General features: G+C 43.8%; 1 protein-coding gene across 2 annotated transcripts in view; it reads left to right on the top strand.

The window, feature by feature from the left end:
- The first annotated feature begins 375 nt into the window (after positions 1–375).
- Positions 376–14,506, top strand: part of dscaml1 (Down syndrome cell adhesion molecule like 1) — a 99,923-nt gene continuing 85,792 nt past the window's right edge. For both annotated transcript variants that reach the window (XM_069668025.1, XM_069668024.1), the window contains exons 1-2: positions 376–475; positions 9,327–9,473. In XM_069668025.1, the coding sequence (XP_069524126.1) occupies positions 9,371–9,473 (103 nt within the window). In that variant the 5' untranslated portion in view covers positions 376–475; positions 9,327–9,370. The remainder of the gene's footprint in view (positions 476–9,326; positions 9,474–14,506) is intronic.

Raw genomic sequence — 14,506 nt, 5'->3', positions numbered from 1 at the left:
TGAAAAATACTGTTACATATACATACAGCCCCTCTCTTTAATGTGAGCACCTCTCCTCATCCTCTCCTCACACGTGTCTGATGTATAAAACTTTCCTGACTGTCTGACACTAACAAACTTACTGACTCTGTCTCCCTCTCTCTCGTCCTACCAGTCAACAGTGAGGATGTTGTCTCTACGCGGCTGTACTTTGTGAACGCCTCCCTGCAGCGGGTGACCTTCTCCAGCTCGGTGGGGGTGTCCCTGCCCTGCCCCGCGGGCGGCGCCCCCCATGCCGTCCTGCGCTGGTACCTGGCTGCCGGAGACGACATTTACGACGTGCCCCATATCCGCCACGTGCATGCCAACGGCACCCTCCAGCTCTACCCCTTCTCCCCCTCCGCCTACAACAGTATCATCCACGACAACGAGTACTTCTGCACTGCTGAGAACCAGGCAGGCAAGATTCGTAGCCCCAGCATCCACATCAAAGCAGGTGAGGGTCGGACACACTACATACAAACTTCTTACATACCATGTCAGAGCTTATATGCTTTTTTATCTATCATCATGCATGATGAAATTATTTTGAATGGTGACATCACTCTAATTTGGCTCCATTCTTGGATGTCTGATGAATCAAATACAAGTTTCTTCAATCTACACCAACAGAAAAAAAACTTTCCCCTTACAGAATACTGAAACCCTGCCTTCACAGCGTGTGCCCTCCTCCCTCATATATTTGGAAATGAACCAGATTGAGGAAGGGGGCGGCTTTTAATTTGGCAGAATGCTAAGCTAGTTCAGTAGCACCTTCATTTGGCAAGCTAAGCCGAGAAAGAGTGACTTGTAGAGCCTCCACAAGTCGGGGATGTTAACATTTTGTGCCCATTTAAGTCAGGCTACTATGAAATACTTGTTATGACATCATCAAATCAGGGGGAGTCAGCTTGCAGCAACGGTTGAATCTTCAGTCTAGTGTTTTATCCACAGATTTCATTCAGCAAAGCAGGCGACATTTATACCATTATTAGCCAAGGTGTGCTTCACTGTTGTCGCCTTAACCCCTGAGACAACATATGTGAATGTACAGCAACTCATAATATGGTTGTGTGTAAATAACAATGAGTGACAGCTGTGTTTCCTGGGTTACTCGCCTTCTTCTCCAACTCATCCGTAGACTCTCACAATATTTAAAGGTGCACTGCAGCTATTTTAGTATTGGACCTTTCATATGATGTTTGGCTCACTGAGAGAGATTCAAATAGGAATGGTCAAAATTGAAGCACACGAGGGTGAAATATCCTGATTTTTCTTCCCCCTAGTATGGGTCAAGCTACAGAAAACATCATACAATTCCCATAATGCAACTCAGTCAGTCAAAGCTGGTGTTCTCTGTAATCGATAGAAGCAACAATATTTGAAACTGGCGCCATAGCTGTTTGGAAAGTTGTACAAACAGCTCGTGGTTTCGCCCACTCTACATTCCTACATCACCCAGGGTGCATTGCGCCCCTACCTCTGAAAGGAGCGGCCCAGCGAGAGGCGCTGGAGATAAATATTACAGTTTTCACTTCGGGCAATGGCTCAGAGCGGAAATACAAATAGAATATAAAAAAATCTTCGGGTCTGCAGTCTACATTTCCAACCTGACGATTTTGAACGAGACATGACTCAGGTATAGATGTGAAATGTCTGGGTGGGAAAACAGGAGAGCAGGCAACGTTTCAAGGCACCTCACGGAACAAATCGGACGCGGGCGTCCTAGATTGAGGAAGTGTAGTTTAGGAAGCTCCCTGGCCTCCGCCAGATGAGGCGTTTTACGTAATCTGGTGGAGGTTTTTCCTACCATATTGGCATTAGCTCCCCATAATAGCATGATAGGACTTAGGTTGAAAATCGGCGAACTGGCCCTTTAAAGTTAAAAATCTTAAGCCTTAAACTCTGTCATCCTAAAGACATCATTATGGTTGCTTTCAAAGCCAAACAAACCTGGTGAGTTCAGCACATTCAATAAACCTAAAACGATCCCTTTTGGTCAGTCACACAATTCACACCTTTTTTATGTAAATATGTCTGAATATGTCCAACTTTACTCAGTTCACTTTGGCTCCTTTTGAACCACAACAACAAAAGCCTAACCTAGCTTCAGCTCAGCATCTGTAAACATATCCGCCCAAACAGGCAATCATATTGGCATCCTAAAACAGCATCTCCTCTCAGCGGGGGCGAAGTGTCTCAGAGCGCAGAGTCGTGACCCTGTGTATTAAAAATGCTCCAGAAGACAGACAAACAGGCGCACAGACAGTTGGTTTGGTGACCTGTCCGCACTCCCTGCCAAGGTCAAAGCTGGAGAGAGGCGCTGAACACACTGAGGGAAGGTGTTACTGCTCTTTCTCACATTCACACACACACACACACACACACACACACACACACACACACACACACATAAACATCATAAACACATACATGTTGTGACCTAATGTGACACACACTCGATACACGTGTATACACCAGACATACGCGGGTGTGTGTTCACATGCACGCACCCGCTCACGCACACACTCTTTCATGCACACCAGCCTGTGTGTAGCTCATGCCAGCAAGCCTCCTGTCTCCCAGTCTCTCCATCTGTCCATGGACTGGAGAGTCCCCTAACTACACACACACACACACACTCGCACACGGAGCCATTTTCATCAAGCTGGCTCTCGGTGTTTAGTTGCCAGCTCTTTGTCAGGGTGTTTGGCAGGAAAGATTTTGGAGAGTCAGCTACAGACATGGAAAGATGTGAAAAGAATCATGAAAAAAAAAGTGGATTTTCAGGTCATGCTAATCGCCGGGCAGACATTTTGACTGTGTTGATCAATCCTGCATGAAGAGACACTCAGCACTTCCCTTTTCCCCAGCAAAATAATGCTCAGAAAAGCTTCCAGATCCTCTTCCTCACACACACATAAACACACCCATATGGCGTGTGCGCTCCCCAGAGGAGGACAGTCCCTCCAGCGTGAGCGTGACCTTCCAGCCGGCCTCAGTGTTGAGATGACCTTCCCGCCCAAATAATTACAACAATTAATCAATTAAATGCTGAGGCAACCACAACTCCACAGCTCCATAACCGGGGCTCACGTGCATGTGTGTGCACCTCATTACCTCCAGAGTCCCACACACACACACACACACACACACACACATCCCTGCTGTTGCCATGGGCGACAGAGGCGTGAGCGCTAGGGTGTGGCATGGCCTGTCTCAGGTGGTGCAGGAGAATGATGACAGCTGACAGCTCGCAGTGTGACACCCCCTCTCCAAAAATCTGCCCCCTGCTCCCCCCTCCTCTCTCTCTCTCTCTCTCTCTCTCTCTCTCTCTTCACATCTCTCTCTCTCTTTCTCACCCTCTCCCATGCATGCTGATTGTGGTCCAATAATAGCAGCAGCACCTGTCTGGATAACTCTGCATTTATGAAAATCACTATGTGGGCTGCTTGACTTCCTCTATGTGCTGTCATTTGTCTCTTTCATTCAAGTTAATGTAGTTTTCTGTTTTTGTCTTTTTGTTTAAAAAAAATGTTAACATTTTATTTAGTGGATGATTACTTTTACATCCAAAGCTGTCTCAGGACTTTAACAGAAGTAAACACTGGTGTGCCAAGTAAACTCCACTGCAGCTTCTGAGGCTTTAAATTTGGTTCATTCGTTTTGGTTCAGATTGAGGTCCTTGCAGTCATCCACAGATGATGTTAACTTACTGCTGAGTGCTGTTGAATTGGTTTCCAATATTTTCTGAATGGTATCAAAATCCACCAGCAAACTTTTAACAGAGTTTATATCTTCGTTATCATTTTTTCCTCATACTGTTAGATGGTATTAGGGTTTAAAGTCCAGACTGATTTGTAACAACAGTTACGTGACAAGCTCAAAATGATTTTTGTCCCAATCAACTAAAATGATCAAATGGATTTAAAAAGGAATTTACTTTAGCTTTAAACTACCTCTGGAACAATGTGTCGAAGGGCCGAATGTGTTCATTCATTCATGTTTGATATTGTACATGGCCTCTTTTAAAATAAAATCAAGTAGTAAATCTGTTTCTCTCTTATCTGGTTTTGTAAGATTTAAATTTAGCGTAATGTAACTCCTGAGTGATTAGGGTTGAAAAAAAGAGAGACAAATTCTGTAATAGTTTTTTTCATATAACGCAAAATTTTATTAAACACCCCAGTTATTTAACTGCTTGAACCTTGACCCTTTATGTCAAAAAAGTACAGATATATTAATGTTTTTTATTATCAATTGTATTCAATAATAATCAGAACCATTATTGATAAATGTATTGGTTATACGAAGTCATGTGTAAGGAAATGTAATGTCTGTAGCATGGACTGGATAAAAAGATGCACGACGTGACAAAGCCCCAAAAGTGAAGCCAAAAACTCTCTGTCACCCCCTGCTGACTGGCTGCACTATAGGTCATAAAGCCCGCCTCCTCCATGTTAACAGATGGGACATGAGTCAAACTATAAAATCTAAATACACGCCAAATAAATGTTTCTCAAACATGGTTTCTGTCATTAGTTCTTGTCATGCTGATTTACGTCCATTTTTCTGACAAGTTTATTTTTAATTAGTTATTTGATGCTGTAAAAAAGATGATCGACAGCTCTGTTGACAAATACGACTCCTGCAGTCATTGAAGTTTCCATATCTGTGATCGTCTGCTTTAGACCAACACCAGAAGCTTTTTTTTCCCCCTGTAACTTAAAAGTGTTTTTTGTTTAGTAGAAGGGGCGGGACATTGTTACTGTGACTCCTCCAGCCAATCTCTACTGCGCAAACTCTGGCTCCAAATGACATCACCGGCGCAAGATGGCAGAACACGCCTCTGGGGGTATTTTAGCTTCGAATAAGTGTAATGAGAGTAGATGGAGATGCGTTGTCCATCTTATATACAGTCATTGCTCTGTAGAGTGTGGGAGTTATGTCTCAATGAACACATTATCTCCACATATTCTTCTTTTCGGTCGCATAGGTCTGTTCACATCCACAAAAAGGCTCTTTATCAAGCTATGCTAACACTTTATGTAAAGCTATTTGTGTGTACGTGTGTGTGTAACATTTAGAGCAGTTTGATGCATCAGGATATATATTGTCTCCACCTTCTTTAGAAGTCATTTCCACTTTTGGTTCAGGAGCTAGTGACTGATGTATGAGGTAACTGAATATAAAGGCACACCTTCCACACATGCAAATCATTATCGCAGTCTATGTGCTGGAAAAATATTCAGCCTGAGTCTGATGGTTCATGTTTAGTGCACTCAGTACCTCCTTACACAAACTTGACAAAATGAATAGTGAGTACACCTGTTCAATGAGCTCACCTCATCTCCCTTTTGTTCCCGTTAAAACACACAAACCTGTGTAGGCCCGGGCCAAGGCAGCAGGTGTTTACATCCCGTTCCTCCACCTGTCCTCACTAATACAGTAAGTAGGGACCCTGAACCTGATACACAAGGACGGCCTCTCTCATCCATTCAGCACAGAAACCTGCATCCATTCATTTCTCCTGTGTTTCATTATTTTCCTGCTCCTCTATCTCTCTCTGCTTCTCTGTGTTTTCGCTGCTCGCTTTATGAATAAGTAAATGCAGTATTTGGTTTCCCTGTCGTTAATTATTGAAGCGACAGTGATACAAGACTTGCCTCCCAGTGCGCCCAGTGCACCAGACCCGTGTTTTAGCTCGTTCCTAGGCAACCGGGCTGCATATAGTCAGGCATCAGTAACATCCTAATGATTGTGCTGCGATGAGGGGGAGTGCAATTTACACACAAATCAGTTGGGCGACCATTTGCATCCTGTCACAAGGCTTAAGAGGATGAATGTGTAATGTTTTTTTTTTGTCCTCCTCTGTGTCTTTCATATCTTGGAAGAGGAGCGTGTGTTAAATGACAATGCTATCACAACTGTTTCCTCTTAGTGGAGCTGGTTGTGTACAAGGGCATGTCTCCATACATGCTTATTAGGCTGGTTTTAACACAGACACAGCTGCGGTTAAAACACAGGAACCTGATTTGACCTTGGCTGGATTTGAACCTGATTCGTCAGGGGACGACCATCATCATCACACCAAACACTGACAAGCTGTCAAACTGGTTTTAAAACACTCTCTGAGAGGCTCAGTGGGCATTGGGGATTTTCCCTGCTATTGACGGGGCGGCAGCGGGTCAATCGGAGAGTAAATAAAAGATTGGAAGAATTGGCTCGGCCGCAGCAGACGAGGCTACTCAGTCGATCCGGGTTATTGATCCGCAGGTAGATGGCATCGATGAGAAGAAGGGCGCTGTTAAAATGAAGAATTGAAATGAGTGGAATTATGTGTCCTTTAGCTGTGGCTTGTTTACAAATGAGGCTTCAGCTCACGTTAGCGGCGTGTGTCAGGTGACCAAAGTGGGAAGTGAAATGCTCCCTAGAGGCGACCATTAATTTAGCTGCAAATTAGCATAATGCTTGTTCGAAAGACCCCAAATCCAACCTCATCTATGTGTTGCATGGTCGCTAGGTAAAATGCTGAAGGAATAGCCGCAATCTACTCCAGTCTAAGCTCCTTCACAAGCAAGAAAAAATAGGTCCAAGTTCAGCCAATTATGAAAAAGTAGAGCAGAGCAGAAGCAATGGACAGAATCAGACAAAGACTTGGGAGATTAAAGCTCAGACTTTAAGGTGAAAGACTCCCCACCACTCGGACAAGGACACCGGCTTTGGTTCCACTGGGTTCCAGTGACAGTGGCGGCTGGCATAAAGCATTATTAATGACCAAGGAAACTGGCCTTCAGGCTAGGCGTTAATTATATCACTGGAGAGCTGGGGGAGAGAGCGAGCACAGGGGAGGGCGGGGCCACTCCCTGTGTTGTGTGTGTGTGTGTTTTACATTGTTAAGCCATTACTGTCCTCATTTTTAAGGGTTGAATAGCAGTGATAGATTAGGTTAGATTACGACGCCTGAAACTCTCCTGAATTCAAGCCCTGCTGAGACCCAATCTGATTTCTGTAGTTGTTTTTTTCCCCCGACTCGCTTATGTCAGATTCGAAGACAAATTTGGCGACGCCCCTTTTTACAAACGAGTGTAGGTCGAGACGACACAGCTCAGTTAAAAAATAACGGGTCAGTGTTCATTCAGTCGAGCGAGCACGCCCTTGAACTTCCTGTCCCTCCTCCTCACCAAAATAATCCATTAATCTAATTCCCCTTTACTACATTTATTTAATGAAAATTTATGCTCTGATTCAGCATTTCACATCTCCCACTAATCGTAATGTGACAGAGTTAACTGCAGAGATAATTTGGTTAGCTACAGGCTACTGTTTTCATCATTAAGCCCCTTCTTAATCACCACCATCCTTTCCGTATACACTGGCACACACTCGCAGCCTGGTGCTCTGCATGCCATGTGCAGAGGGTGTGTTTCTGAAGCCCGGCGCCTGCATGTGACAGGTCCATCGGCCGTGAGCAACCCTCCACTCCCGGCCGTCTCATAGCATCTGTGGCGTTTTTCTTTAAAAGGCCAAAGACCGCTCACTGTGGATCCCCTTCAACGCAGCTCCGTGTCAGCCTTCCTTACAATCACAGTCTGACACTAAATGTTGGGAGAGAGAGAGAAACGCTGGCTTAATGTGTCCGAGCAGAACACCAGACAAATTTGTTTACCAGACCAGCCCCTGATTTTAATACGGGTTAAACAGGACACACGAATGTCAACTCTACTGTTTAGGGCTGAATGTGTCTGATGTAACGATCCATTGCTCTGAATCGATCAACTGATCCAATAACCAAACATCCAATATAATCTATGCAAGCTGAAAATACATCATCACCTTTAAAATACAGCTTTATTTTTAAAGTCCCATGTCTTGTCAGCAGGTTAGGTTGAGTTCTCTTCCCTGTTTTTGCTGAAATAATGTTCCTTAGAGGACTGACAGAAAAAGCATACCAACAATTTAGATAATCAATAAAGTAATTTATTAAGCACAATTGCAAATACTTGCTGAGTCCAGCTTCACATATGCAACAATCTGATGCTTTTTTTTGTTGTTTCCCTTTTTATACCTTTAATGAGAGAGAGAGAGAGAGAGAGAGAGAGAGAGGCAGGGGAAGAGAGGGTGGTAGTCGAGCCCGGGGCCGCGGCATTAAAGACTGAAGCCTCGTTTGGAACACGAGATTTGACCGCTACGCTAAACTGGTGCCCTTCTTTTGAGTGCCACAACAAACTGAAACTTTTTGGTCAGTTATTCCAACAAAGAAAGCAATGAGAGGATGTCACCTTGGGCCCTTGGGAATTAAAGGGGTCATCTTTTTCTGTTTATTGTTCACAGTGAAAAAGTGAAAACTGCATAATTCCGTGTTTCTCCAGAATTACATGTTTAAAAAGGTCGCCTCTGAAATGGGCAGTTCAGACCAGCTGCAGGTTTAGAACCTTGCTTTCGCTCAAATTGACCAATCGTCATTCACCGTCACTCACCTCAGGCTGCCTTCTTTCACTAGCTTCAGTAGCTTGTATTCAAGTTGTCAATATTTCAACTAACCATTCTGATACCTCCCCGCAAGTTCTGACTCGTACGTACAAGGCCAAATAACTGATCCTAGAGCAGCCATGTTTTCTAAAACTTTGGAGTGACAGTGCAGTGCGGCCGCTCTGCCACGTGGGATCGCACATGTGAGGGAGGCGCTATGCGGCCACTTCAAATACTGTCAGCCAATCGTGGCTAAGGTCTGACCTTTGAATGGTAAAACAGCTCATTTGTTCCAGGAGGAAGGAGAGGCTTCGAAAAGTAATGAAATTAAAATATGTAAACAACTTTTAAAACAAACTCACCAACCTGATTCACAAATACATTAGAATAATAGAAAATTGATTGCATAGCTAAAGTATGTCCCCTTTAATACAGTGTAACTTCTAAACCCCACAACCGTCCACCAGTGGTTTAGTGGTGGTTTAGTCCAAAATGTTTTTTACTAAAGGCCTAAAATATCAAAGATTGTTGGTTCCCTGTAAATCTGCCGATTTGATGCTTTTTTTATACTTCATATCTTTTGATTTTGGCCTGTTTGTCCAACAAAACAACGTAATTTATAAGGCTTTTAAAAGCTGATAGATGTTCTCTTGCCTTCTATGACAACATATTGATCAAAATTATCTCTACCTGCTGCCCAAAGTTGCCTTTTTGGTAACTCTTTCTTTGGTTAGACTGAAGTTCATGGTTTGTTGAGCGATACCTTTCCTTTCTGAGACATCCGCTCTCATTAACCATCATCCATTGGCTAACTCAACTCTTTTCTCCACATCCAGTGTTCAGGGAGCCCTACACAGTCCGTGTGGCCGACCAGCGCTCCATGCGGGGTAATGTCGCCGTCTTCAAGTGCCTCATCCCCTCAGCCGTCCAGGAGTACGTCAGCGTGGTGTCCTGGGAGAAAGACACCGTCTCCATCGTCCCAGGTAGGACATTCGGCCCTGCGTTACTGTCCTCTCACTGCAAACTGTGAGCTTTATTTGGCTCAGTGCGCGCTGTCTGTGTTTGATCAGGTGGTGGGTAAAAATGGAAAGCAAATGATCAAATGTCATCCAAATATGTCAGTGGACTCAGGACCAGTTTCCTCTAGAGGAATGGGAAATCTCTCCTGTTACTTTTCTGCTGAAAAATCCCAAACCACACGTATGAAATGCGATTTTTTTTCCCCAGATTGTATTGTGCTGCAGCTTTTCTCCTCGTCTGCCATGTTTGCGTTTGTTGACAGCCCTTAATCGATACTAATCGGCTCAATTGTGTCACTTAAACTCGCTATTTTGTCAGCGAGAGAAGACGGAGGGAGGTTTTAAAAAATGGTCCAATCATTCAAAAAGAAGTCTGATGAAATGGCCTCTGCCTGGCACATCTCTGGCTCCTCACTCACCGACTGACACTGCTGTGGTTAATAGCTGTGTTACAGGGATAAATCAGGCATTAGTAGACGTGCGTGTGTGTGGGTTGGGATGGGGGGGGGGTCTAATTTGATGAGTGATAGATCTGTTTAGCTGCTCATCACAGTCACCCAAAAGAGAGCAGCCACACCTTTAGGGCTCTGCTGCGTCTGGAGCCTTTTCTCTCTGTTTCATGTGATCCTCTTCTCAGATCGTACAACGTTTAACTGAGGAATAATAATAATAATATCATATTGAAACTCAGCCTACATGCTGCTCCTGTGCGTGTGTGTATGTGTGTACAGGCTTGTGTTAACATTTGCTCCGTGCAGCGATGGCAAATTGCAGGGTGTCAGACGAGACTGTTTAGGTCAGATGATCCGTATTGCTCCCCGTGCCCCTTATCTGCCTCTCTGATACCGAGCACCGCTTTTATCTTCCTGAATAGTCTGCGTGTAGAGGTGTGTGTGTGTGTGTGTGTGTGTGTGTGTTTGTGTGCCTCTTTGTATGGCTCTGTCCTTCACACGGGAGCACTCATTGATCCAGCACAGCTGTAGTGTTTGTGTGTGTGTGTGTGTGTGTGTGTGGCCTGAGGGGGGTTTCCAGTCTGGATCGATAAAGCTTGCTGTTGGATTTCCCTCTCTCTTGTCACAGATCCCTCAGTGTGAGAGCGCAAGAGACCGGCGCCGGTGTGTTTGACGCTAAAACATGCACATATGAACAAGCAAGAGTGTGTATGTGGACATGTACACACACACATAGATGTGCAAATACACACACGCATTCCAAACGAGCAGCTTTCAAAGGAGAGCTGATTTGGACAAGTTGTCATACGCTTTAATAAAATGCTGAATATCAATAATTTAATATAAAAATAAGTTTACAATGAACATTTTGCAGAAATTTGGATCAAGTCAAGACATTAAAGATTTTAATAAAATTAACACGAATGATATTTAATCATTTATTGCCATTCTACATGCTGCAATTGATCGTTAAAGGGGTGTATTATGCTAATTCCAAGCTTCATATTTCCCTCTGTGATATCTGTGCAGTAGCTTAGCATAATTTACAGTTAAAAAAACTTTTTCGCTCATACAGCCTGAAACCACTCAGTGAGCTCTGTCCCTTTAAGAAATCCCCGCCCCTACAAGCCTGCTGAGGCTGCACTTTGTGACGTCACAAAGTGGAGTGGAAAAGCATATGAAAAAGCCATGTAAGAGCGGGAACGATAACTCTACTGATCAATTTTCAACTGAAAAATAACCGGCTTATTTCACTGTTGATTATTTTAATTATCAATTATTTATTTGAGTTATTTTTCCAGCAAAAATGCCTGTGCTTGTTCCAGGTTCTCCAATGTGAGAACCTGCCGCGTTCATATGTTTTATAGCAAAAAAAACAAACACTGTAGCGTCCCGAAGTACTTCCGGTATTTCCCCAGCATGCACTGGGGTGGATTTCAAATGTTCAGATATTGTTAAGGAACTGAGCTTAATAGGCATTGCTTATTTTTAAGTTACCATACAGCATGTTTTTGTTGATGCCTTTGTATTTAGACAGCATTAATTTAACATTTATGTTACTCATTTTAGTGCGCACCATAAGTGAGGGTTCCATCTCCAGTCTTGACCCCGCTCCTTTAGATAGTTTAAAGGTGTGTTTTGCATCGTGATTGCAAACGAAGATGGCTGTTCTAAAGAAAGCAAATGTCCTCTTAATTATTGCAAAACCTTCAGTTTGCATCAATATTTTGGGGTTATGGATGGTTTATTGTGCAAAACAACATGTGAAGATGTCACCTCAAGATGAGGGAAAATTTGTTGCAACTATATTGGTGATTTTTTCAATTTTGTAACCAATTAATTAACAAATAGTTGATCAATTATCCCAGAATTTTTGTTTTTGATTAAGTTATTTTATAATAGTTCTTCTGAATTTGCATCGGAAAAGCTTAGAAAGCTTTTTTGTTTTCCATCTCTCTCTCTCTCTCTCTCTCTCTCTCTCTCTCTCCCTGCAGGCCTGATGAATAGGTCTTATTAGTAACACAGTGCTCCTCTTCTTCTCCTTTCTCTCCATCTCTGGCTCGAAGCCTCCCCATCTCTCTCGCTCCCTGGTACAGACTGGTGGCCTGTGTCAGCATCATGACCACACACACACACACACACACACACACAGAAAGTGCACATGTGCCTCCCTCCCACCCCACTCCACTCCAGCGCACACCTCATCCATCCATCCCCATCCACTCCATCCATCAGCTCCTCCTGGTGGCATGTACAGCTTTCTCTCTTGCGCTTGCACTCGAGACGCTCGAGTGCTTCGCCATTTATTAGGGACAGTGTATGTGGAGGTATCGGCTTTGACAGGATGACACATGTCACACAGACGGCCATGTTGGTCAATAAAGCTGAGTTTGAACGGCTTTGATGAAGAGGCAGGAGCGTGTTTGCTGACAACTGGCCTCACTGCGAGACGACCCCGCCTGGGTGTCGTGTCACTATTTGACAGCCAAATCTGTTTGCTTTGAGGCCTGTTCACGGAGCATCATGTGTGTGTGTGTGTGTGTGTGTGTGTGTGAGACAGACACACATTCAAACAGAGGAGGGCTTTGTGTGTTGACTGGCTCTCGTGCTTTTTACTCCCCTGTCATACCTCCCCTATCTCTCCATCTCGCCTGGTCTCTCCCTCTAATTGAAGGTTTGCTGCTGTAGCCGTCGGTTAGAAAATTAGCATTTGTTTGCTTGTCAGTTAAAGATCTGAGAGCGGACGCTCTGCTGACGGATGTGTATGAAGAAACTTCATCTGTGTGTGTGTGTGTGTGTGTGTGTGTGTGTGTGTGTGTGCGTGCGTGTGTCACTTTGTTAGTATCCATCTCCTCCTCCGGTTGGAGCTTAAAACAGTGTGAGTTTTATCTGGTCACCATGGTAACGGGTGCGAACCGGCGGGCGGGATGAGGAAGGTGTGAGGATGCATCGCTGCCTGATTTTTATTAGTGCACACACACACACACACACACACACACACAGACACACAGAGACACAGACACACACAGACACAGACACAAATAGACACAGAGGACATAGCTGCATATTTATGCTCACTGCAGTGACAGGTAGTGTAGATTTACATGTTGTCGTTGTCAGGAGAATCAATGTTCTATCTCCAAATGTGGAAATAATCCTTTGCAACACTTTTCTTTCTTTGGTTTGTCTCTGATGTTGGTTTTATAAGTTGTAAATTTCATGGTGTGTTTCATGGTGTGCGGTGCTGAATAGGCTGTTTTGTATGTGTGGTTTGTGGGTGACACTGTGCGCATGTGCTGTTAACATTGGAGCGAGGCCAACACATCAGCTGTCACTTTATCTTTGATCTTTACACTTTATGTCAGATAACAACCAAAAAATATGTTCGAGATCAATCAATCAATCTTTATTTATATAGCAGCAAATGACAAAAAAACGTTGTCTTAGGACACTTCACATAAAGAGCAGGTGTGGAGTGTACTCTTTGCAGAGACCCAACATTAATCCACCATGAGCACTTGCAACAGTGTCGAGGAAACACTTCCTTTAACCAGGCAGAAACCTGCAGAACCAGACCTGTGGTGAGCAGCCGTGAGCCAGGAGAGTTGGATAGAGGGAGAGGCAGAAAGAGAGATGGATAAAGACAGACAAACAAAACAGATACAGTTTGTCTGAGGGCGATGCCACCATTTCATCAACATATTTTTTGACAAAAATGTTGCTTATTTTTTATATAAATCCCACATGATCTTTAACGCTCAAATATCGGCAATTGTATCGACCTTAAAAATTTGTTTTATTTTTAGGGGTGGGGCAATATATCGTTGTCCTAACTCATGCCGTACAATGATGGCGGCAAATATCAATATTTTAAAGTGGCGCTCCAAAAAGATTTCCTTGTGATTTTGACTCCATGACTCCTTGTGGTGACGCTTATGACATGAATGAGGGTAATGTGATGTATCATTATGATTGTCTTGCAATGTATCAATTATCGGAGAATCGCTGTATCATTATCGTTATCGTGGGTTTCACGTATCGTATTGTTACTTACCCTGCGATTCCAACCCCTAATCATTTGGGTGCTAATACACAAGTATAATCTTAAGTGTACTTACAGTGATAATGTTGAAGATACTGTTAAGTCACTATCTATCGCTGAATGCTGAACACAATGGTGACTGAGCCTGTGGCCCACTGATGAAAGCCTTTGCATTTGCAGTATTAAAGACTGGGTGCCTGTGGCGACTTTCGCAGTACAAATCACAAGCGGTGCCCAGTTAGTGACACGTTTTCAATCACCCAGCAGTGGTTGGTCTGCCAGAGAGGGTAGGCGGAGCCACGCGGCTGCTTTTCCGGTCTCTGCAAGTGTTGCGAGTAAACAGTAATCTACTATGGCTGAACAAACAAAGAAAAGATGGATGACTACAGATGCAACTTCAAAAATAAATGAAAATCCAAAGAAAGAGAAACAAATTTGACGCTCAGATGAAGGCAAACAATGAAAGAGTTACAACCGAGCCAACCGTGGACGTCACACATGTG

The sequence above is a fragment of the Semicossyphus pulcher genome, unplaced genomic scaffold (assembly GCF_022749685.1).
Source record: "Semicossyphus pulcher isolate SPU_LCO1_2020_fin unplaced genomic scaffold, fSemPul1.0.p SCAF_19, whole genome shotgun sequence".
NCBI classification, from domain to species: domain Eukaryota; kingdom Metazoa; phylum Chordata; class Actinopteri; order Labriformes; family Labridae; genus Semicossyphus; species Semicossyphus pulcher.
The sequence above is the reverse complement of the archived record's forward strand: the minus strand, read 5'-3'. Positions and strand labels throughout refer to the sequence as shown.